At 52.9% G+C, this 25,267-nt stretch overlaps 1 protein-coding gene across 3 annotated transcripts in view; it reads right to left on the reverse strand.

Moving 5' to 3' along the window:
- The window catches only part of NDRG4 (NDRG family member 4), an 85,152-nt gene extending 60,366 nt beyond the window's left edge, over positions 1-24,786 (reverse strand). The window contains exons 1-2 of one of the 3 annotated variants that reach the window (XM_005309514.5): positions 23,750-23,895; positions 3,393-3,484 (exon numbers count right to left, since the gene is read on the reverse strand). In XM_005309514.5, coding sequence (XP_005309571.1) covers positions 3,393-3,484; positions 23,750-23,786 — 129 coding nt within the window. In that variant the 5' untranslated portion in view covers positions 23,787-23,895. Of the gene's footprint in view, positions 1-3,392; positions 3,485-23,749; positions 24,164-24,602 lie in introns of those variants that run through there. The other 2 variants (XM_005309513.5, XM_005309515.5) reach the window with 2 other exon arrangements.
- Between the last annotated feature and the right edge of the window lie 481 nt (positions 24,787-25,267).

The following is a 25,267-nucleotide window of genomic DNA, read 5'->3' on the forward strand; positions in this document are numbered from 1 at the left end:
ACATATTGGCCTAAAGTTAGGTGCCCACTTTTCAGAAGTGCTGAGTACACAACTCCTGTTAGCTTGGAAATCCGGGGGGGTGGGGGGACGCGCCGGATAATTATTTGGGGGCTTAATATAGCAGGGTGAAAAGTGATGAGGCAACAGTCTAGCAGAAAAATGCTGGTGTGCTGGAATCAAAATGTTTTACAGGAACGCGTCGATTTCAACAGAAACGTTTCCAGACAAGTTGTTTGGACTTTCTGGCTTTGTTCCCTTTAAAAGTAAATACAATTACAATAAAAGTCTATAGAAGAATGCTTTGACAACATGAAACGTTTTGAGAAGGCCGGCTCAGTGTTTCTGAATTTAAATATTTGGGGATTTCTGTTCCGAGATCATTTCAGCTCTGTCCCAATTCGAAATGAAACGAAGTTTCAAGATGTCGGGATTTCCTGCGGGACAGAAATCCCATTCTCTAAGCAGGTCTAGTGCCAACATTGGAAAATCTAGCGGAGTGCATCTCTGCCGTAGCACCTCTCGCTGGAGACAGAACAGCAGATCTATCTCCCCCTGCCCCTGGCAGGAGTTCTGATCCAGATCTGACTTGTGTCTCAGGCCTGTCTGGAACAGGCTGGACCAGAACGCTGCCTTCCCCCGTGTGTGACTGGTTTTTACCAGTGCAATTAGCACCAATCAGAATGGCAGCAGCCGAGCCCCATGTTGCTAGGGTGACCAGATGTCCCGATTTTATAGGGACAGTCCTGATTTTGGGGTCTATTTCTTAGATAGGCTCCTATGACCCCCCCACCCCCGTCCTGATTTTTCACACTTGCCGTCGGGTCACCCTACATGTTGCACAGGTGTAAGTAATTCCACAAGGGGAAAGGCAGAGGAGAATCCAGCTGAAATGTCCAGACTTCGCGGGAGTTTGGGATCAGATCAGATTCCGGATCCGAACCTCCGGCTGACAGGATGGTCCCGAGTTGAAAAGGGTCCCAGAGCACTTGACAAGCCGCACACTGAGGCCCTGAAATGCAGCCAGCTCTGGGGTTGGGGGCAGCCGCCAGCACAACCGCACTAGGAGTGGAAGATTTTGACCATGGACACGTGGGCAAACCCCTTCCCCAATGAGCAAGATGTGACCTCCTCTGCAGCCTCCCCACAGAGCAAATATCCGCCTCCGAAAGGTGGGAGGGGCCAAGTCAAACCTCTTCAGACTCCAGAGTCCTGGCATCAGAGAGGATGCTGGGATACTAAGACAGTCCCCAAAGCAGCAGTGCTGGAGGACAGGGCTTCAAGGGCACGTCCAGAGATGCAGTCTCCGGTTCAAAACCACGTCTAGTTCTCTGGGAGCCCTTTGTTATCCCTGACCCGGCCACACACCCTGCCTGGGCACCACTGCAGAGCCCAGTGGCACGTCCCAGTGCAGCTCCAAAGCAAATGAACGTTTCCAGGCTCCGAGGACGGGCAGCCCTGCCCACCACATACCCAGTCCTCCAGCTCCCGTTCTCGGATTTACGAGGCCAGCGAGATGAGCACAGACACGCGGGCGGTGACACACCCAGCTTGGCAGGTCCGTGCTCACACGCTGGCTTTGCAAAGCAGCCTTTCAACTCCTGGGATCAGGTAGGATGCTGGAGACCGGCTCAGCAAGGGGGGCCCAACCCCCTCTCACCCCTGGGGATCGCCTTTCGACCAGAGAGAGCCAACCCAGGGTTCAGCAGGCTGGACAGTGTCTGATGTGCCTGCAGTAGCAGGGAGTGCCGCAGGCCAGGCTGGAGGTGCACTGACAGAGCTGGGGACAGCAAGGTAGAATGGTGCAATGATGGAGGCACCATCTCAGTGAATGCTGCAGTCCACTGGCTCCTTGCAGGTCTCATCTGGAATCTGATCCCCCATGAGTGTGGCTTGGAGAACCCAGGAAACCGGCAGAGACCAAGCTGGGCCCTTCAAGGTCAGCATTCAGAAGGGAGGAGGGCACGCCGGAGCTCTCATCCTCATGGTGGATCAGGGAAGGGACATTAGAAGGCCATAGGAGATAGTGGGAGGGGGAGGAACAAGCCCACCCAAACACAGCTAGTGAGAGTCCTTCCAACCCCCACCATCAACCCAGCTCCACCAGGCCTGTCTCTTGCACCCACCCACCCCTGAGAGGCCTCAGAAAGATGTCCGTGGGTTCTCCCCTCCCCCCAGGCCTCAGAGATTGTGCTGGGGACATTGCTCTTTGGGCTGGCTGTGTCTCCCCCACACTTTCTAGCCTGCAGGAAGAAGTCAGCTTGTTGATGTTCATCAACTCCTCCCCGCTTGCTTTCCAGACGCAGCCTCCCTCCCACTCCGCTCTCACACGATAGGCGTCAAATGGGAGCTTAGCCAGAGATGGATACCTACTAAGGTCTGATCACGGGGGTGGGGGGTAGTCCCTGTGAGTCGTCCCTGGCTCCCAGGCCTGGCAGGGGCATTCAGTCAGATAACCCCCTGCAGCTGAGCTAGGAGCAAGACGCCAGATGGGACATGGGCTGCCATGAAAGGAGCCTTTGAGGAACAGGAAGTGGTGGGGGAAGCCAGACCACCCTCATCTCCTGCCTTTGCATGGTCCACCATCCCATCTGCTTCAGAACCTGGGCGCTGCCCGTCACTGCAGCCAGCCTGCACTCCTGGCCGAGCCGAGGGGAGCAGTGGAGACATTGGGAACGGTCAAGCGCTTGATCCTTGGCCGCCATCTCCACAGGGACCCAGCTGCTACCAGACGCTCAGATGCTTGCATGGTGCAAGCTGCCATTCTTCAGTTGGGCCACATGGTGGCACCCTCGCTGCTCACAAAGCCAGCTACGCCGTTAGCGGAAATCCAGCGGAACGAGTCCGGCCTACAATGGTTTCTCTTCAGCGTGGACAAACACTGCAGCTACTTGCAGCTCGGACGCTCCTCCTAGCTGCATCCTAATGTGGAAGTTATCCAAAAGCCCGTGCTCCTAGTAACGCCTCTTTGGGACAGATACCTGTCCCAGAATGCACTGGTAGATTCACGGTTATAGGACAAGGTGTGTGAAGAGGATAACACACACACACACACACACACACACACACACACACACACACACACACACACACACACACACAGAGTCAGGACTAGATCCCTTGCATTTGAGCTAAAGGAGAGCTCCCCTAGCTGGTGGCAATGGTAGGTCCCTTATCCACCCTGTCAGCTGAGCCACTAGAGGGCAACATAACTCACCCACAAAACCAGGACATTACAGACACCTGCTGCTGCTGGGTGAACAGCCCCAACTGAGGCTAGGGCAAAGCAAGGCAGGCAGCCATTCCATACAACCAACACCTCCTCGCGTGTTGGGAATGAAGGAGGTGAAGGAGGCTGACAGGTGGGATGTACGGGGGGAAGGAAGGCAACTCACAAGCTCGGTATCCTGGCCTCGCAGCAGTGGCTTCTCCTCGGTGAATCGCAGCTCGTGCAGCCCTGCCATGGTCACTTCCTGCAGCAGCAGCCCTGCAGGGGGAAATAAAACCAGCACACAGGTCAGCTGCCTGGCAGCCAGCCTCCTGGCACTGCCCACAGACCTTCGGCCTGAGCTCTGGGCTGCAGCTGGCGAGGGGAGCAGCCAGATCTCTGCTGTGTGCGCCCCAAGGATTGGCTCTCCGAGATAGGTCCATCTGGGGTGGCATCAGGATGGGACAGATGTGCCCAGCACATGGTGGCTATCAGAGCGGGCAGTAGCTGGTCCCTCCGTGGGCAGCCATGGCAGAGGGGCCAGGGACTGACTGGGCCGTGGAGACTGACCCTAGTCATGCCTGGGGCGGGGGGGAGGACATTGGTGGGGTGGGTAAAGCTGGCGCTATTACTGCCCACACTATACATGTTCGGGGAGGGGGAGAGGCACATGGGCATGACGCCTTCACCCAGCTGCTCTGCCAGGAGAGGGCACCCTGGGGCGCAGCCTGTGAAACTCTCCCACATGGGAAGGGAGGATCCTGCATGTCGCTGGGTGACAGACGCGCCCTGGGAGGAGGAATCGCACCCCAGCTCCTTGCTTCAGCCACGAGCCCGTTCCCCGAAAGAGGGGCGTGTCCCTCCCCGTTCCAGGAGCCCTGGAGTTTAACCTCAGTGCCCTCGCCCTCGCGCACTCCGCTGAGCTGGCAGGCCCACGGGGAGCCTTTGGGCTGAAGCCCGCAAGCACTGACAAATTTGTGAGCAGCATCTGCCCGGGCTGGCTCAGCAGGGCTGGATCCTCCACGTGGTCAGCGAGGGCAGGGAGCCAGCCTAGGACGTGGGAGAGCTGGGTTCAAATCTGTGCTCTGCCACAGGTGTCCTGGGTGACCTTGGCCAAGTCACTTAGGCCCGGATTTTTAAAAGTATTTAGGCAGTGCACCGCTCCTGTCCTAAGTCACTTCAGCATTGTAAAGCTAAATCTCACTGAAAGGGGTCCAGGCTCCTTTGTCACTCAGGCCAAGCTCTGCAAAGGTATTTAGGATCCTATTTCCACTGAAGCTAGGAGCCTAAGGACCTTTGTGGAGCTGAATCTTGGGCCTTGCAACGCTGAGCAGAGTGGTGCCTAAAGACATCTTCGGCCTCTCTGTGCCTCCACTCCTGCTCTGTACCACGGGGAGTACAGGGGTGTTGTGAAGAGAAATGCCGTAGCACTTGTGAGGGGTGTCAGGTGAGTACCCCAGACAGCTCAATCTAGAGTCAGGGCCGTCAGCTCTGCAGGCTTTGGAGCGGTCGCCCCCTAATAGCCAGGAGTTTGAGACGTCCACGCCCCTGGAATAAATCGAGATGATCTATGGAACTGCAGGGCACAGTGTTACAGCTGCATAAACCTCAGGCCTTTCAGATCAGGCTGTGGGGAGTGTCACAAAAATCCTTCCTTCTGCTCTGTGTCCACACACAAAGCTGCACCAGTTTCAACGAAAGGCGCAACTGAAAGTGGAGTCAGATGCAAAAAGCGGTGGGGATGCGCTTAAATCCACACAAACCTGGCGGATTCGGTTTAGCTCCCACGGATTAGGAACAGGGTTCAGCTAAATTGAAAGAAGCTGCTCTTAACTAAGCGTCCATGCAGGAGTTTGCACCAGATTAACCAGATCAGTGCCCGCGAGTGCATGGACAAAGCCCCAGGGGCAGAGGATTCAGGGGGCCTGGGGCAAAGCAATTTCGGGGGCCCCTTTCATAAAAAAAAGTTGCAACACTGTAGAATACTATATTCTCGTGGGGGCCCCTGGGGGGCCTGGGGCAAATGGCCCCACTTGACCCCCCGGGTGGCCCTGCTCAGGGGTGAGGGAAAACCTCAGCTGGAAAGGCCCAGGTTTGCTGGTTTGGAATCTGAGCCATGGGGACCTGTTGACTCTTAACAGATACACATGGGACCCGAGCAAGCCAGCACTCAGGTGGCTCGAACGGTTTGGGACCTCAGGAAACAGGGCCCAAGCTCCTGATTGGCAACAAGACGAGAGTTTCAGTTTCTTTGCTCAGCTCCACCAACTTCGTGCTTAACTCCATCCTGGGAGCAGATCGCTGGTGCCGAGCAGCGGTTACCTTCCGCCCCATAGCCGAGAAATCTGCGAGAGCATTATCGGTAGGGCCCTACCACATTCACCGCCCATTCTGGTCAATTTCACGGTCATGGGATTGAAAAAATCGTCAATGTCACGATTTCAGCTATTTAAATCTGAAATTTCACAGTGTTGTAAATGTGGGGATCCCAACCCAAAAAGGAGTTTGGGGGGGGTCGCAAGGTTATTGTAGGGGGTACCCTTATTTCTGTGCTGCTGCTGGTGGTGGTGCTGCCTTCAGAGCTGGGCAGCTGGAGAGCAGCGGCTGCAGGCCGGGAGCCCAGCTCTGAAGGCAGAGCCGCCGCCAGCAGCAGCGCAGAAGTAAGGGTGGCCTGGTATGGTATTGTCACCCTTACTTCTGCACTGCTGCCTTCAGAGCTGGGCCCTCAGTCAGCAGCCACCGCTCTCCAGGCGCCCAGCTCCGAAGGCAGCGCAGAAGTAAGGGTGGCAATACCGCAACCCGCCTAAAATAACCTTGTGACCCTCCTGCTAATCCCTTTTGGGTCAGGACCCCCAATTTGAGAAAGGCTGGTCTCCCTGTGAAATCTGTACAGCATAAGGTAAAAACACACAAAAGACCAGGTTTCACAGGGGAAGACCAGATTTCACGTGATGCGTTTTTCATGGCCGGGAATTTGGTAGGGCCTCAATTCTCATTTATTATTTGTATTACCACAGCGCTTAGGAGTCCTAGACACGACCCAGGACCCCGGCGTGCTAGGGGCTGTACAATCACAGACCTAAAAGACCATCCCTGCCCCCAGAGAGCTTCCAATCTAAGCTGGATGGCTTTAAACAGAGATTTCAACTGTGCGAAAGATCTTGGCAGGGGGGAAAAGAGCCTCCCATGTAAACCCTGGAGGTGAGGGAGACACAGTAGGGAGATGCTGCCGGTAAATTTAATCTCTTCGCTGCACATAGCACTTCTCTTCCCAAAGCAGTTTCACCCACCACAGCTACCTCTGGGGTGCAATATTCCACCGCACAACAGTTTACAATGGACTTGAAGGAGACTGCATCGAACTGACGGAGCAGCGGGGCGTTCAGCATGTAGAGTCCACGCTGGAATTTCAGGCTAACTCTCCGGCATCCGCAGAAAGAACCACATGATTGTGACCACACGTGGCCATCCTACCGTGAAACGTGGCACCAGCCCAGCAGCCCCACCCTCAGCTCAGGGCCAGCCCCGCTCGGCTTGGGACACGTGTCAGGATTGCCGCAGCCCAAGGAGGCTGCACACGCAGTGATACGACTGCAAAAAGAAGAACAGGAGTACTTGTGGCACCTTAGAGACTAACAAATTTATTAGAGCATAAGCTTTCGTGGACTACAGCCCACTTCTTCGGATGCATCCGAAGAAGTGGGCTGTAGTCCACGAAAGCTTATGCTCTAATAAATTTGTTAGTCTCTAAGGTGCCACAAGTACTCCTGTTCTTCTTTTTGCGGATACAGACTAACACGGCTGCTACTCTGAAACCAGCGATACGACTGGGGGCTGGAACAAAAGCCTGCCCTCAAGGGGAGCACCCACACCTGAATGCTGCAAAGAATACGGAGGGCAGCACTTGGTGTGGGGCCCCCCAAGAGAGAACGGAGCCCCTCCAGCCACACAACAGCGAGAGCTTGGAGTAATACCCATGGGTCTGAACTTCTGCTACCCCATCTGCTGAGCTAATCCCCAGGCTTGAAACACACGCGAGCCTACCTAGGAGACATCACAGCCCCTCCGCACTGTCATCGAGGTTGCTCGATGCCTCCACTGCTTTGTACTCTCCGCCCTCTATATATCGCCTGAGCCAAAACATCCTCCCGCTCTCACGTCCCCAGAGGTGTCAGGCAGCTGAGATTAATTAACTCCCTTGCAGACAACGCTGGGTTAGAGGGCAGGGCAGCAGTGGGAGGATGCCATCGATTGCCGATTACAAGGCATTTGCTCATTACCCTCCCACTGCATTTCTGCACTGGGCTCCTTAGCTCAGCGCTGCGCAGGAGGGGGCACTCCCGCTCCGGAGCAGCTGGCACTCGGGTCCCGACCCGGGGTCCGGGCTCTGCAGTGGAGCAATGAGAGCCACTGCCCTGGAGAGTGCAGGGTCGGGGTCCTAAGTAAGGGCTTGTCTACCGGGAAAGTGTTCCCAGTGACACCAGTGTAACTAAACCACGATAGTTAGGCTTGTGTGACTACCCACATGGACCCGCTTTTTCCAGCACAGCAGTGGCATTAGGCAGATTAACTCACTCTGCTTTGGAAGGGGTTGAGTTCAACCAAAACGAAGCTGCTTTTTGACTGGAGTAAGCACCCACATGGGGAGTTCTGCCAGTAGTCCCACCTCCTTAGCATAAAGCAGGACGACGTGCCCGTGTAGACAAGCCCTAAGGGGGTTTGGGGACGTCAGCAGGGCTACCGAGTCTTATCCTGCCCCTAAGACAGCGGTGCATACCACAGGCCACACTACTGGGCAGGACTGGGAAATTCTGCTCAAGGGAGGCCCATGGGTGTGACAGCAGAGGAGTCGTGGCCCACGGGCCAAAATTCAGAATTTAAGTAAGGGCAACGACACTGACTTTGGTGGAGTCACTTTCTGAGCCAGTTAGAAGCCCTAGTCTCATTAGACAGACGTGTGTGTGCTACCCTGCGGAATTCAGGAGACCCCTAAGCTGGCACCCCAGGAGATGCCCCGTGGCACAGCGTGTGAGCAGGGGAGGGAACTGCAGCCTGTTGCTGCATGTCCCCTGAGGGATAGAGGGTACTGACGTGAGGCACATGCTGATTACAGAGAGAGGGGCAGATCCTCTGCTCGTGTCAGTGGCCACAGCTCCACTGACAGCCAGCCCCAGAACAGGAAACGCCTGCAAACAGCAACGTGCGGGGTAGGAAATGAGCTGAATTATTCAGATCAGGGGTCTGTGTTCATGTCCCCACCCGCTGCTGCTCACTACCAGTCTCAGTTGTCGCTTTCCCCATGACCCTCAGATCGCTTGTCAGCCGCTTGACGTTCATCGTTCCTTTTTAGTAGGGTGCAACTGGACGCTCATTGAACACGCTATCATTTCTGCTCCCTGATTGGGCAACCAAAACTTATAAACAGGAGGCCAAGATCTCCAAGCTGGGCACACAGACATACCAGGCGAGAGCTAAGGGAGGAACACGTTCACCTGGAGAATTCAGTTGCACAATGTGAAAACCAAAAAATGAAAGCATCAGGTACAGGAGCGGGGAAGGAGAGGAAATCACACAGGCTGTGAATACCACCAAAGCAAAGTCCTGGTGTTTCCTCTAAAGAATCCATACAAACTGTCTTGTGCTATTCGCCCATCTTTAAGACCGTACCAGGCTTCTCATGGGAGAGAGATTTCATTATCCTGAAAAAAGAACAGGAGTACTTGTGGCACCTTAGAGACTAACACACTTATTTCAGCATAAGCTTTCGTGGGCTACAGCCCACTTCTTCAGATGCATAGAGTGAAACACACAGACGGAAGATATTTCTACATACAGAGAACATGAAAAGGTGGAAGTACGCATACCAATTGTAAGAGGCCAATCAATTGAGATGAGCTATCAGTAGCAGCAGAAGAAAAAACTTTGAAGTGATAATCGAGATGACCCATAGGAGGTGTGAGGAGAACTTAACATGGGGAGAAAAGAATTCAATTAGTGTAATGACCCAACCATTCCCAGTCTCTGTTTAGGCCTAAGTTAATTGTGTCTAATTTGCATATTAATTCGAGTTCAGCAGTCTCTCTTTGGAGTCTGTTTCTGAAGTTTTTTTGTTGCAAAACTGACACCTTCAAGTCTGTCACTGAGTGATTAGAGAGGCTGAAATGTTCTCCCACTGGTTTTGAATGTCATTATCCTGGTTATCTTAAAAATGATAGGACCGAGGCTCAAGTCTGAGCAGAGCTAAAGATGAAATCCCAACTCTCAGCATCTCTGAAATAGAATTAAGTGAAGGGAGAATCTCTGTTTCTTCCTCCTGTTCTGGGGCAGCCATCTGAGGGTAAAAGGAACCCTGATTCACCTCTCCCATTCCCTGCTGTATGTCAGGAGTGACTCTGGAGTCACATCAGTGCAGAACTGGTGCAAGTCAGAGGACAGTCAAGCCCTTTGAATTGAGGGACAAAAGGGTGACAAACTGTAAGACCAAGGGCCAAATTCTGCCCTAAGCTACATCCATGCAACCCCACTGAGGTTATGGGTGCTCCAGAGGAGTAACCAAGGGCCAAATCAGCTCACCTGGAGTACAAAAGAATTTCAATATCCCCCTACCAAGGAGGGGTCGATCTCAGGGGAGAAGTACTAGCCCCACTGAAGACCATGGCCGTTCCACCACTGACTTCAGTGGGGCCAGGATTTCCCCCTATTCTGAAGCCAGCCTAGAAGCCAAGAGGACGGAAGGGCTAGAAGCCTCGGCCAGTGGAGAAGTGCAGGCCCAAGCTGCCAAAAGCCTGACAGGGGGCGGGGAAGTTTCCCCAGGTGGGGATGTGTTGAGCGGAGATAGAGGAAGGAAGCACCAGTCAAGAGAGCCAGAGCCAGAGCCCAGGGACCCTGATGAGCTTGGTATGATCGGAGTGGCTCTGAAAGTGGCAAAGTAGCGTGGGCTTCTTTCACAGGACCCGTCCAGGTGCCTGGCACGACAGCGGTACGTCACCAGTGTATTCACTTGTGCCTGACAGGACCAGAGCTTCGAGGAGAATAATACTTAGGCCCCTGTTATGCACCCACAGGGAAAGAAAGACCCAGGAAATTGTGCCAGGTTGCAGAGGAAGCAGGGGGATGGTACTTGCATCCCAAGGTGACAGACGCCTTAGAAACCTCCTGGCTTAGAGTTCATTCTGATCTCACTGATGCCAGCGTCAATCAGCTGTAGCCACCATTGTAACCTATGGGGATTCAATGCTGCAAAATGGGTGTACCTCCATGGACATCAGTGGATTCATTACTCACCCAGCCATGAGATGAGAGTCAGGTGCACAGCCCTCAAGACCCACCCATCCCAGAAGCATGGTTGGCCCCATGGATCTGGTGCACTAGGCAGCAGCGAAGTGGTTGATGGATCCCTCCGGCTTAGGCCTCATGTCCTCTTCCCAGTGGAAATCTTTTCTATTTCGATTTCTTTTGACAACCCTGGGTTCCCAGGCAAGCGCTGGTAGGTCTCTACTGATTCCCACGCCATCCCCGCCTGGGTCCGTGCAGGAGGCGAGCGGGGGTACCGGAGAGTCGCACTGATTGCTAGCCGGTGCCAGCTGGTTTCCTGGGTGTTCCCGGCAGCATGTGGCTCAGTAAGCCCACGTCACTTAGAGGGAGAAGCACCTTTGTCAGCGCACCTGGACTGCACTGGGGACAGATCGTTCCTGTCCCATCCAAGCCCCTGACCACACACAGTCTGTGGCTCAGCTGTATCCATGGAAACGGGAGGACCCAGTGCAGACGGGATGTATTTTTAGATGCCAAATCTCTCCCCAGCTGTTCTGACGCGGGGCTTCACGCGCAGCCATTGCGCACCACGCACAGCAGAGGGCGCTGCCTGGTAAAGCTCCCTGCCCTCTCCTTTATAGAGGGCTCCCTGAGTGACGTGGGGGGGGCATACGGGGGCATGTGTCCCCGTCCCCGTCCCCCCCCCGATTTGCTGCTTGGCTTGAACTGAGCATGCTCACACGGACGGTGCATGCTCAGTAACATTGCTGAAGCCAGTTGCCCTCACTCTGCTCTTCCCCCATCAGTATGCACAGGTTGTCTCTGCTCCACTGGTACCTTGGCGCAACCCCTTGCCACTCAGCTCCCCAGAGGAGAAGGCTATAAAAAGGATGCAACGGAGGCAGCAGCATGTGGAGGGATGGACTGAAATAGGAAAGAGCTGGAGTGAGAGAAAATGAGAGCTGACAAGGGAGTGTTCATCTGCTCCAAATGCTCTTGTAAATAGAGCTTCAGGCTAAGGCGGGTCAAACATTTTCTGTCAAAACTGTTGTTTTAATGCAAAATTGGGTTTTCAACCAGAAAATGTTTTTGGGTGGAAATGTCTGCTCTCTCCTTTTGTTGTTGTTGAAGAAGTGAATGCCCAACCCAGAAATACTTTGAGGGTGAAATGTTGTTGTGATGCCTCATGGGAGTTGTAGTATAAGTGCTTTGTGCTCCCATTCTTCTCTAGGGACTGAGATTCCCAACTGGACTTCTTCTCCCATGATGCACTGCAGCCATGCAACTGCACCACTTCCCTCACCAAGAGGGTAGACTGTTGCATCATGGGAGATGTAGTCTGACTAGGGAGCCTGGCGTATAAAGAGGCTGAAGGCAGAAGCACCCAAACTACAACTCCCATGAGGCACCATGGTGGCATTTCAGAGTATTTTGAGTTTGAATTTTGCACTGAAAACTCTAAATTTTTCAGATAAGCTCTAGTTCCAGCACTGGCAACTCAGAGCAGAAAGTCCCCAGCTCATAGGAGGCTTTGGGCATGACTGCGATGGTCACCCTTTACAGAAATGTCCTGGGGAATTTAATAGAGAAGACGACATTAACAGGGTTCTATAGGAGATACTCTATCAACCTCTGGAATTTGACAGGGAATGAGCTCCTGCTACAGAATTCCATGGGTTGTCCAGGAGGGAGAGTTCTCTGTTCAGTTCTGCAGACCTTTTCCATAAGGGTCATCCCAATAATGAGGTGGTTAATGCCTCAATAAAGCAAGAAGGAGCTAATGCTGTACAGTGTGATGAGCAAACTGTGCCACAAATGGAGCCGCAGGCCCATTAAATTCAGCCCTGCCAACAAGGTCGGGGGCTGCATTTCCCAAGCAGCGCATGCAGCCATCTGTCAATGAGATTTCTGTGCTGAGCCCGTGACGTTGCACTCCATAATGTTTTATGAAAATATGCTTATGAGTATAGATATGATGCAACTGAAATATGCTTTATGCAAAAGGTCTCTTGTAAGGTATCATTACAAAGCTTATGATCTACTAAGTGTGCTCATCCCATTTATTTGCATGTATTATGTCTATTTCTGGAGTTAGGCGAATAAGATATAAACTTGTATTACTGATGTAAACATGTTAAGTAGAAGCCATTAAGGGTGTTTCAGAATTAATCACCTATAAATGGCTCTGTTTACTTGCAAGCCTTCCAGCTTTCCTGAGAGTCAGGCTGGGAAGAATGGAGGGGGTCTCACAGGACATGTGAACATGTCACATGATACTGAAATCCATCTTAAACCTAGTGCTTTTCCATTTAGAAGGAGGGGAGGGGATCCAGAGAGACAAAAGATTCCTGCCTTGTGCCAAAGCTATAAAAGGGGGTGGAACAGAACAAAGGGGGCTGCCAGTCATGAGAAATCCCCTAGTTACCACCTGAGCTGGAACTAACAAGGACTATACCGGGGAAAGGATTGGGCCCAGACTAGGAAGGAATCTAGTCTGTGAAAGAAGCTTATTGGAACATCTCTGAGGGAAAGATATTATCTGTAATCAGTTTCTTAATGTATTAGGCTTAGGCTTGCATGTTTTGTTTTATTTTGCTTGGTAACTTACTTTGTTCTGTCTGTTATTACTTGGAACCACTTAAATCCTACTTTTTATACTTCATAAAATCACTTTTGTTTATTGATAAACCCAGAGTAAGTGATTAATACCTAAGGGAGCAAACAGCTGTGCATATCTCTCGATCAGTGTTATAGAGGATGGACAATTTATGAGTTTACCTTGTATAAGCTTTATACAGAATAAAACAGATTTATTTGGGGTTTGGATCCCATTGGAAATTGGGCGCCTGGGTGCTGGAGACGGGAGTACTTGCTGAGCTGTTTTCACTTAAAGCCTGCAGCTTTGGGGGCGTGGACCAGACCTGGGTCTGTGTTGCAGCAGGCTAGCGTGTCTGGCTCAACCAGGCAGGGTTCTGGAGTCCCAAGCTGGCAGGGAAAATGGGCTCAGAGGTAAATTCAGCACATCAGTGACAGTCCCAAGGGGATCTCTGTGACCAAATCACGTCACAGCCCCCATGAAGACCCACACATGCCCACCACAGATCCAGGGATTTTCTATTCTAGTCTAAGTAATTCTAATCTAAGGAATTATCCCAAGTGAGGGAGCATCCAGGAGGCATGCAGCACACAGATGGTCGGTTAACCCAAAGAGTGGTGGTGCAGACCTTTCTCTGATCACTATCCCCCATCACCATCACTGGGCACAAGGATGGCTTTAACCCCTTTGACACACTCGAGCATGCAGCACAGGCAGCGGCAGCAGCAGCATGGAAAGCAGACCACAGCTCCATAACAACAGCAATGACAGCGCCACGTCCATGGAAGGGTTAAAAAAAAAAAAAAGTCTCCCGGATAGCTCAATACGGAAGAAATCTGGCACCTTCGACCCAGCTGGGGAATTTTCATCCAGCCCCAGTTCACGTCAGCATCATTAATGACATCACAGAGGCAGCTGATCTATCATACAGCAGCAGGGCAAGGTCGGGCTGGCTGGGCAAGCAGTTAACGCCTAGTTAATGGGCAAACCTCGTCTCCAGGATCTCATAGTATCTCGGCACATTGTGAATGCAGCCAGCCAGCACCCCCAGGAAGTAAGGAATGAGCATCCCCATGTCACAGCTGGGGAAACTGAGGCACACAGCAGCAAAGCAGCTTGCCCAGGCTCATGCAGCGAGTCAGTGGCAGATCTAGGACCAAGCCTAGGAGTCCCAACTCCAGTACATTAAGGCTTGTGAAAGCCATATTCTCGCCCTGCCTAGGTCAAGTCCACAACAAGTGCAAGAGCCCCAACCCATACAGCCTCATGGCATAATACATGGCAGCCTCCCTACACGCGAGAGCTCACCTAAGTCTCCATGCAAACAGCGGCGCGCATGCCCTGTGGAACAGCCCAGCCTGGGTCAGTTGCTTGCTGGGTCTCCTTCTCTCTAGCAGTGCATAGCAAAAATTATTTAAGTACATCAGAAGCGGGAAGTCTGCCAAATCATCAGCGGGGCCACTGGAGGATCAAGGTGCTAAAGGAGCACTCAAGGAAGACAAGGCCATTGCGAAGAAGCTAAATGAATTCTTTGCATCAGTCTTCACTGCAGAGGAACTGAGGGAGATTCCCACACCTGAGCCATTCTTTTTAGGTGGCTAATCTGAAGAACTGTCCTAGAATGATGTGTCAGAGGTGGTTTTGGAACAAACTGATCAATTAAATAGTAATAAATCACCAGGACCAGACAATATTCATCTAAGAGTTCTGAAGGAACTCAAATATGAAATTGCAGAACTACTAAATGTGGTATGTAACCTATCACTTAAATCAGCGTCTGTATCAGATGACTGGAGGATAGCTAGTGTAACACCAATTGTTTAAAAAGGCTCCAGAGGTGATCCTGACAGTTACAGGCTGGTAAGCCTAACTTCAGTACCAGGCAAACTGGGTGAAACTCATAGTAAAAACCAGAATTATCAGACACAAAGATTAACATGATTTGTTGGGGGAAGCGCTAACATGGGTTTTGTAAAGGAAAATCATGCCTCGCTAATCTATTAGAATTCTTTGAAGGGGCCAATAAATGTGGACAAGGGTAAACCACTGGATATAGTGTACTTGGACTTTCAAAAAGCCTTTGACAAGGTCCCTCACCAAAGGCTCTTAGGCAAAGTAAGCAATTATGGGATAAGAGGGAAGGTCTTCTCATGGATCAGAAACTGGTTAAAAAGATAGGACTAAATGGTCAGTTTTCAGAATGGAGAGAAGAAAATAGCGGTCTCCCCCAGGGATCTGTACTGGGACCACTGCTGTTCAACATAAGCATAAATGATCTGGAAAAAGGCATAAGCAGTGAGGTGGCAAAGTTTACAGATAATACAAAATTACTCAAGATAGTTAAGTCCAAAGCAGACTGTGAAGACTTACAAAGGGATCTCACAAAACTGGATGACTGGGCAACAAAATGGCAGATGAAATTCAATGTTGATAAATGCAAAATAGTGCACATTGGAAAACATAATCCCAACTCTACATACAAAACGATGGGGTCTAAATTAGCTGTTACCACTCAAGAAAGATCTTGGAGTCATTGTGGATAGTTCTCTGAAAACATCTGTTCAATGTGCAGCGGCAGTCAAAAAGGCAAACAGAATGTTGGGAACCATTAGGAATGCGATAGATAATAAGACAGTAAATATCATAATGCAGCTATATAAATCCATGGTACGCCCACACCTTGCATGCTGGCTATCATTTTATGGAAGACAATCATCCTCAAACTCCAAGGGATTGATGACAACGATGATGCACAGTTCTGGTGGCCCCATCTCAAAGAAAGATATATTTTAAAATTATTACGGGGATGGAACAGCTTCCATATGAGGAGAGATTAAAAAGACTGGGACTGTTTAGTCTGGAAAAGAGACAAGTAAGGGGGGATATGATCGAGGGCTAGAAATCATGAATGGTGTGAAGAAACAAGTGTTATTTACCCATTCATAGAACACAAGAACCAGGTGTCACCCAATGAAATTAATAGGCAGCAGGTTTAAAACAAACAAAAGGAAGGACTTCTTCACACAACGCACAGTCAGCCTGTGAAATTCGTTGCCAGGGGATGGTGTGAAGGCCAAAAGTATAACCGGGTTCAGAAAAGAACTAGATAAGCTCATGGAGGACAGGTCCACCAATGGCTATTGGCCAAGATGGTCAGAGATGCAACCCCATGGCCTGGGTGTCCCTAAGCTGCGAGATGTGGGGTCTGGACAGCATGGGATGAATCATTTGATAACTGTCCTGTTCATTCCCTTTGAAGCATCTCACATGGGCCACTGTCAGAAGACAGGACACCGGGCTAGATAGACGATTAGTCTGACCCACTGTGGCCATACTTGTATTTATGTGGTCACTAGACCAGCTCCCCATCAATAGCTCTCAAGACGCTCTCCCGCAGCTCTCTGTACATAGCACGGGCCAGATAGGGCCTTCAGGTCTCTCCCACACCAATACACATCCAACCGCTCCATGAACCCACACAGACAGTGCAGTCACAAAAAGCTTGAAGTATTTGCAGCTTGCCTACTGGGTAGGGCCCCTGACTGGGAATCAGAAGATCTGGATTCTATTCCTGGCTCTGCCGTGGATTAGCTATGTAGCCTTGGGCAAATAACTTGGCCATTCCATGCCTCGGTTTCCCCATCTGTAAAACAGAAATAGTTACACTGGCCTTCCTTTGTAAATCCCTGAGATCTAGGGATAACCGTGTCTGGTATGGCTGTGTACTGGAGGTAGAGATGACTCATTGCAAGGTGTTTCTGAAGTCCGGGCCCTGCGTTGATCACTGTGGAGTACACACCAAGGCAACATGCTTAATTCAAACGGCAGCCACTTAACTAGCTCTCTGCCTGCCTGATTGGGACAATGGCTGGGGACAGACATTCAGCGCAGTATCTTTCAATGGCTCTGAACAATGGATTATTGGTGTTGCTTGCCTGTTTAATTGGCACAGGAGGTGGTACGTGCAGCCAGTTTATATAGCTAACAGGAGCAAATCACAGTTTGCTAGCACGTGTTTCCACTCCACTGTCCTCATCACGCTGCTTCCCTGCTCTGTTACGGCTGCTACATAAGCCCCTCTTACCCTCATGTGGTTTTCTCTAGCCTTTTCATGCTTTTTACACCGCAAGTCATGCAATTCAAACAAATCTTGCCCTGTGAACCTCTGAGGACCGGGGGCATCGCTTAACAGGTGCTTTTTTCCCCTTCTGTCAGGATCTGTGCCAACCAAGGGGATTCTACCATACGAAATAAAAAGGCCACCCAAAACTGCACTGATCAAGGGGATGTTACGGGTGAGACTTCAAGCCACAGATGTGCAGATCCCCCTTCAGCTCTGAACATCTTCACATCTGCACCCTGGAAGCTCAAACAGCATCACTGCAGCATGTGAATGGCCCAGACACCAGGGTAAGAATGGAGGGTAGCACATTCGGTAGCTTTTCTGCCGGTCTGCAAAGTCCACGCATTTGACACTCAATGGGATGCCCCTAGCGTGGGCTCTGCTTGGGACATCTCACCTCCCACTGAACCCCTGAAATGGCCTCCAAGTTCCCATCTGTGGTGGGATACAACCCTGCCCCAGTGTTTAAACCCAGCTGTGAACCATGGCTATGGGCCAACCGTATTCTCATATGGCTCCTTCCTGCCTGCGTGAATAGAAAGTAGTGATCCATGTTCTCCCCCGGCTGAAAAACACTAGGAGTAAGACTCTGCTGCAACCGCCACCTTGCTGGGGGATCATCCAGTTATAACAAAGTTCTCCCCTGAGATAGTTTTATCTTGGATTGACCGACACCTGAGGGGACCCATCTGTGTAACCCACGTTACTGCCTTGGACCGAGCAGGGCTCTAGCCCAATTTAAGCAGTTAGTTCTCAAAATAAAAACATGATTTAAACAGTGTCAAAGGACACTCACGGTGTCAACAGGACGCCCTGGCAGAGCTACCCTCGCAGAGACGCGATCCAGGACATGGTTCCTTTGCTTGACAATGAGAAGCCCTGTTATAACGCAGCTGGGCCCTGACCACGTTTCATAGCAGCAATTAGACAGCTATTCAGATAGAGTGGGCAGGGCTTTAAGAAGAGATGGGCTCAGCGTTAGCTGTGAGTTCCCAGCACGCAGCATGCTGGGGGCGCTAGAATACGCACAAGACAACAATCTACCTGCCTGAAAACTTGCTGACTGGCCCCCTTCCCTAGTGACTGGTGGGCACTCAACACGGACTCCCAGTGCTGACGCGTTGTATTCACGGAGGGGACTGCCCTTTAGCGCCTAGCCTTGTGCCGTAATCTCACGACCAGGCCGAGGTATCGTGGGGTCGGAGAACGGTGATGACTGTGTGTAACACGCAGTACGTACACTAGGACCAGTGCAAATGAAGAACAGTGCTACACAATCGATTTTATCTTGGCTCTCAATTTTCAGGCTTTTTGGACATTTGAGGCAGACAAAAGGACTTGAAGGAGAATGGAAAAGCATTGTCCCTTTTAGCTGCTTAAGATCCCAGACCAGAAATAAAACAGCTTTATATTGAAAGTCGCAAACCAACAATCAGAAGGTCCATTCCCCCTGTGCAGGGCTCTGGGGGTCCCGGCAATGGCAGGTAACTTCCCCAACTCCTCAAGCAAAGCAGCTTTCAGTGTTTCTGGCATTTCTCCAGGCACTCAGCCAGCCACACGGCAGCTGGGGGAACGCGCAGTCCTGCCAGGAGATTAAGCGGAGGAGAAACTCTTGGGTGGCTCAGCGTATTGGGGCTGGCGATTACGTTCTGCCAGCAGTTTGGATTCTCCGAAGATGGAGTAGTTGAAATGGTTTGGACCACAGTCAGCACTGCCATAAGGAGGTGCATTTCTCTACCCCATTCCTCAACAACTGGTCAGAGGAGCAACACCATTCCACCAAGAACGGAGTCCCTGCCAATCTCTGTCGTCAGCCCCTCAGCTCAGGATTCAGACCTGGCCCCAGCACAGAGGCTGTTTGAGCAGTATTTGTGGTCACACTTCTGTGCTCTTTCTATCAACAGCCTACAACCCACCAGACAGTGCTACTGACCTGCCCTCATGAGCAGGCAGAATGGGCAGCTTAATGCTAACCTAGGTCATCACATCTCCCCAGCAGATCTTCATGGCGATGCTCCTCCTAGGTGAAATCCTGCAGAGGCCACGCCTGCCCCCTCTTCTGTTCGACAGATACACGAGACTCCTGGGGAATTCAGCCGGCACCGCAGGCTCCTCTGCCACTGGTGTGCGGACACCATCCTGCCTTATGCGTCTGTCTCAGCAAACGGCCCTGCTGTGTGCTCACGCACGTCAGTGCTGGCCACCGACAGACACCTGGATGAACACAGCTGACTGAAGCTCCGCCCAGAGGGGCGCTGGAAAGGGAAACCATCTGAGGAGCCAGCGACCTTCCCCTCAACTCCTTGATGCGTCCTATTGCAAAGCCGCACGGCAGTACTGGACTTACCCCTGCTCTTGGATAACCAGGTAGAGACCGACCAGGAAAATCGTCTTTCCAACTTACCAGGAGACCACTCCCTGTCCTCTAAGGCCTGGCAACCGTAACCCACCATGCATCACTGAGGCTTACCCACTGTAACTCCCACTACATGGGGCAAACAGCCAAGGCCACTCAAATTCCGCCTTGCCCAACATTTATCTGCCCACCTCCTGAGAAGGCCTGGTCATGGGAAGAACATTACACCCGCACTCCGACTCAAGGCCTGTGTGCTAATCGTAGTGGGTTAGGACCAAACCGTGTTATAACCTGGTCAGGGCACGGAGATCCCCTGGCACAGCAGACCTGCCTTGTAGATGGGGCCCCCACGTGTTGCCATCTTTCCATCCACAACCCTCCAATCCAGCATCACAGGTCTGAGACGCAAACAAGGAACAGCTACGGTAGGACTACTGGGAGTGGGAAACAGGGCGTTTTCTGTGCGACGTTGGAGGTTGTGGAACACTCCCATGGAAAGTGTAACACTGTGCTGTCACCTGTCCACGTTCAGAGCCCAGGGCAAATCCCGCCGGAGTGCAATAGCCTCACCACACTACCCGGGGAGGAGACTTAAAGCAAAAGCCAAGTGACTGAACCCCAGGGGAGCCCAAGCAGAACCCATGTGTGCTTGTTGCTAATGCCTCTTATTTTGCTGTACTTCCATCCTTAGATTCTGCAATGACTGGCTCTCTCTTACCACAACAAAGAGAACCTGCACTGAAGCATAGAGGAGACACACCCACTTGTGCCAGGGCTCAATTTAACTCCATGTAACACAGCCGGAGAGTCTGCTTCCAGGGGCTAGCTCTCCCCTCCGCCCACTGCAGAAAGAAAAGCCTCCTCGAATCTCCCTCTGTGTGCGTCAGGCAGACAGTGCTGATGAATGGGCTGGCTACTGTTTGCATTATTGTAGCCCTTACAGGCTGCAGCTACGATCAGGCCCCATTGCGCCAGGCACTGTACAAACAAAGTGAGAGCCAGCCCGGGCCCCAATGAGCTAGCAGAATAATGGAGCACACCCTGCCTCTGCTCCCAGAGAGACCCTCTCCTGCGGACACCAGAAGCAAACAAAAGGCAGCCATGTTGGGCTTTCGCTGCACCGGCGAACCACAGCCAAACAGAACGCCTGCCTACTGGAGAAGGAATAAACTGTACGTCGGGGAGGGACTATTTATTATGAAGCTTCGGGAAGGGTTCTAAGAACGGGAGAGTGAAAGAGCAGGGGAGGCTATAAAGAGCAGTGTCCCTGTAAGGGCAGCGCATACAGATCACGCCATTACGCTCATGAATTACGACGCTGCGCTGGGGATCTTTGAGCTAACAGAACGGCTTGTTGGCTCTCGGCCGGTTCCGCCTGCCACACACGCAGGCACTGCCTGCCGGCACGGCGGCTAATATGTCTGCACGCCTCCTTGGTGCCGGCCCCCTCTCCTTAGGAGTCCTGTCACAGAGTCTTTGGCCTAATAGAGCAATCCTTGATCGATGGGGAGAAACGAAACCAGCTCCCAGAGGAGCCAGGCCTGGCCCGGCGCCAGATGGAGGAGCGAAGGAGAGTTGGAGCAATGGGAGGAGGAGGGAGGCAAGGGAAGCATTCAGGAGGAGACCCCGAATCAAGAGAGTCTAGAACAAGGCCGCAGCGAAATAGGAGGCAAGGAAGTTTCGCCTCCATCCATTGCCAGTTGGGGATGGGGAGGTTGGGGGGAGAAAGCTTACATCAGCGCTTCAGTGTCTAACCTGGAGTCCCTGAGGAGGGGAGGGAGGGGGGCACCACTGGTTTAATGTCAATACCAGGAAAAGCATCCTCATACAATTCATCTTGGTCCCTTGCAGAGCAAATTTTTCCCAATAGGGTCTGCTCCGCTCCCCTCCCCACCCTAGGAAAGGCCAAATCCCCCCCCCCCACACACACACACACACTGCACCCCCGTTTGGACAGATCACAGGGCAAGGGACTCGGCATCATTCTCCAGCATCCCTCCAGTCCCTACCCCAAAAAGCCCAGGCCTGAAGGCCACCCAGCTGGCGCCAACATTCTCGCTGTGTTCACAGTGCCTTAGAAGCCAGAGGCGGGAGAGTCCCATGCCAACGGAGGATCGCTCCCTACTGCTCAACAAGAGAGCAGCGCGTTCCATGCGGGGCATGAGCCCAGACGCGAGGGGACGTGCGCACTTTCACGTCCACTCTGTCACGTGGAAGGCTGTGGTCTGATTCAGTCTAGTCTGTGTCGATGGAACCATGTTATGGATTCCTGTTACAGCCCTGATCTTTCCTGATACTGTGGCACAGTTTGGTCCCCAAAGACTAAATCTTCTTAGACATACATCACGCAGCTGGGTAGGTGCTATTGTGAGCTAATGAGATCCCCAAGCACAGCAGCCTTGACTGTGAAGATGGGCCCTTTATTTACCGATTGTCTACATGGGCTGCAGCTATAGCTGCGTGTAACCTGTTCTCCACCCCCAATCCCCAGAGCTCAGAGCCGGAAAGAAAAAAAGGCAGCCAGACAGCGCAGGAGGGTTTGGAGCAAGAAAGAAAATAGACAGTACCCATGCCTATTCCAGCACCTTCCCTGCAACAGTCCTCTATCCTGCCATAAGAGGGACCCTGGCTTCAGCCGTCTCCTTACTCCCTTGGTGACACTCCAACAAAGTGGGTGCTCATAAAATCAGCAGATTATTCACCCCAGGTCAGCTTCCAGATAGCCTGTCTGGGTCCCCCACCAGTTAGTCACAGCTTCCCTGGGAACAGACTGGGCTGCCTCCTCCCCCAGCTCCAGCCCTTACTGGGGTGCAGGGGATTAGCCTCTGGAGGAGACCCAGGCTCGCTTCAGGTCTGAGATACAGGAGTGTTGGAGAGCAAGTCCTGGTCCCACTCCATGCCTCAGTTTCCCTATCTGTAAAGCGCAGATAATGACACTGCCCTCCTTTGTAAAGTGTGTCGAGATCTACTGATCAAAAGTGCTAGAGAAGAGCTAGGGATTATTAAAGCAAAAAGATCCTACCGGAATAGCTCCACATCCTCCCGGTGGGGGCGATTACTGCAGAGTACTGCAGTAAAACCAAGAGTTAAGCGTTGTTCTTCGGATATACTTCGTAAGGTTGTGAATCCTGCCCCTCAAACATGGTGAGGCGCTGCCGGCGAACTCGGAGCCCCAAACATATTTGGGGCTAAATACAGACCCTTTTCTCTGCCACTTCACAGCCCTATCACAGGTCTGGCGCCCCAAACACACAGTGCCCCCATCGCAGGGACCTACTGCCATAGTATACCCTGAACTGCTCAGTCACAGCATCTTGGCAGATGCCTGGGCTGTCAGCAACCAGAAGCAACACAGGGAAAAAGCCAAGCGAGATCCCCAGGTACTGTGGGCAGGCAGTGGGGCCCTTATGCAGCAGGGGAAATCATGACTCTCCAGTGCCTCTTCCTCTCCCATCCTGTCTGAGGAACCCCGGAGCAGTATGGGGGTGCTGACACACACTAGGGTTTGGGATCAACGACTGGTCCTGTGGAGGAGGAGGCAGAAAGCATCCTGCGTCACAGAGGGCATAGCTGGAGTGCCTTGCATGGAGAAATGGCCCCCTTCTCCATTCCCTAACGACCCCCTCCCCACAGCAACAGGCAGATTACCGAGCAGGATGGAGGTCAATACCCCAGACAAAGCGGCTGCCAGCCGACTGGCTGCAGGGAATTTGCTTGTCACGGAGGAAAAACATAAACTAGACTTACAGGGCACTTTATGTTTCCAAGCACGGCACAAACACTAACTCGCTAAGGAGAAAAACTGCCCAAAAAAGTGAAAGATACCCAGACTCTGAACTAACCTGGACTCCTGCAGCCAGCCGACCCACCCCACCGCCTCCTATTCAGGATTCAATACATCAGAACTCTCCACCACGGCTATGTTCTTGCAGAAAGCAATATCCCACCCTCTCCTCTAGACAGGCAGCTGACCGAGGGCTCAAGCCAGCATCTGATGATGTCTGCGACTGGGGATTTCCCCGACTCCCAGGATTTTGCCCCAAGTCATTATGCCATTGCAGTGTCACTGAGACTAGCTGCATCCATTTAAGACTCGTTGCTTGGGCTAGAAATAGGAAAACCCATTTGACTCTAGCTTGGAAAGTAACTCAGCCATCAGCCCAGCGGACGGAACAGTGCCTTCAGAATGGTGTGGAAAAAATATAGACAAGTTACCTGTTAATAATTCTATCTTATGTCCCAGAACCTTCATTGTGATTCGTATTCTCCCAACAGGTGAAAATGGCAAGGGGGGGGGAAAGCTCTTGGAGACAGTCAGTAGGGAAAATCCACTAGCGAGGGATGATCGGAGTCCTCTGAGCTCAAAGCAGCTTGGATCAGGAATGAGACAGGGCGCCTGGATGGAGTGGGAAGTGCAACATGGAGCATATGTGTGTGTGTGTGTGAGAGAGAGAGAGAGACTGGCTGTTCAATGCAGGTAGGTAGGAGCTTCACCCGTTTCACAAAACAAGAAAAAAACCAAACCACCCTCACTTACACTGCAGAAATGCCAGGCACTAAAAAAGCCGCTAGCCTGGCACTGCAAGGCGGGGTGAATCCAGGCACAGATGGACCGCCAACCCAGGCGGTGGGCTCGGAGACTAAACACCAGCCCCCCCACTTCTCGAACAAAAGAGCAAAGCTTTCTCTCGCCACACAATGTCTGCAAAGCGGGGGGGAGCCCTGCTGGCACGCCTGCAGCACCGAGGCGCGCCGGGAAAGCAGGGCTGCGTCCCAGCACCGAAGATGGACACCCACCCTTAAAGGCGAGGCTATCGGGGTGATGAAACGCAGCCAGATTTTACCTTGGAGCGGGAGAAAAAACAAGGCCCCGTTTTTAGCGCCACACCTGGCTGGACCAAGCCGGGGCAGAAGAGCCAAGAACTGACCCCCCCCCCATTGCGTTTCCAACTCCCTAGGTCGGATCTGGGCAGAAAGGCTTTACTGGGGGAGGGGGGCGCCTCGGGGGGTGACTTCCAGCCAGGAGGTGGGGGGGGGCACGCAGGGGGGGCGCGCCCGCGAGACTCACCGGCTCAGTGCGATGCAGGGCGGGGGTCTCCGGTTCCCCTCTGCGCCTCGATCTTTGCAGCCGCCTGCTCCCCGGGCGGTAAGTCCCCACGCGCGGGCGGGCAGCGACCCCCGCCCCACCCCCCGGAGGAGGAGCAGCAGCAGCAGCACCGAGTCGCCCCCCGTCTCCTTCCCGGGGCGTGGGTGGGCTGGGCGGGGGGGGGGGGCAGGCAGCTGGCCGGAGCCGGGTGTAAATCAACCCACGTGCGTGGGCTTGTCTGGCTCGGGTCGGCGGGCGGCTGCGGCTGCTGGCGGCGCCGGGTTTGCAGCCAGGGGGAGGGAGCGGCTGGGCTCCCCCGGTTTAAATGGGAGATGCACCACTGCGTCAGGGAGGGGAGGGGGGGCGAGGCGCGCGCAGCAGCGGCGCAGGAAGCGGGCACCGTGCGCGCAGAGGGGGGGGCACCTGCCAGCTCCCCCCTCCCCCAGGGGAGGGGGGCTCCGCGGCGCGGGCAGGACCTGGCTTCGGGCCACGCCGACACGCTCCCGCGTGGCCAAGGAGGGGGCCGCGTGGGTGGGAGCGCTCAGCCCAGCCCCTGCTGCGCCCTGGCCGCTGGGGACTGGGGATGCAGCTGGAGCCGGGACCGGGTGGGTGGGTAATGCAGCGTGCACTGCCTGGGCATGAAGGGG

The sequence above is a fragment of the Chrysemys picta genome, chromosome 14, assembly GCF_011386835.1.
Source record: "Chrysemys picta bellii isolate R12L10 chromosome 14, ASM1138683v2, whole genome shotgun sequence".
Classification (NCBI taxonomy): Eukaryota; Metazoa; Chordata; order Testudines; family Emydidae; genus Chrysemys; species Chrysemys picta.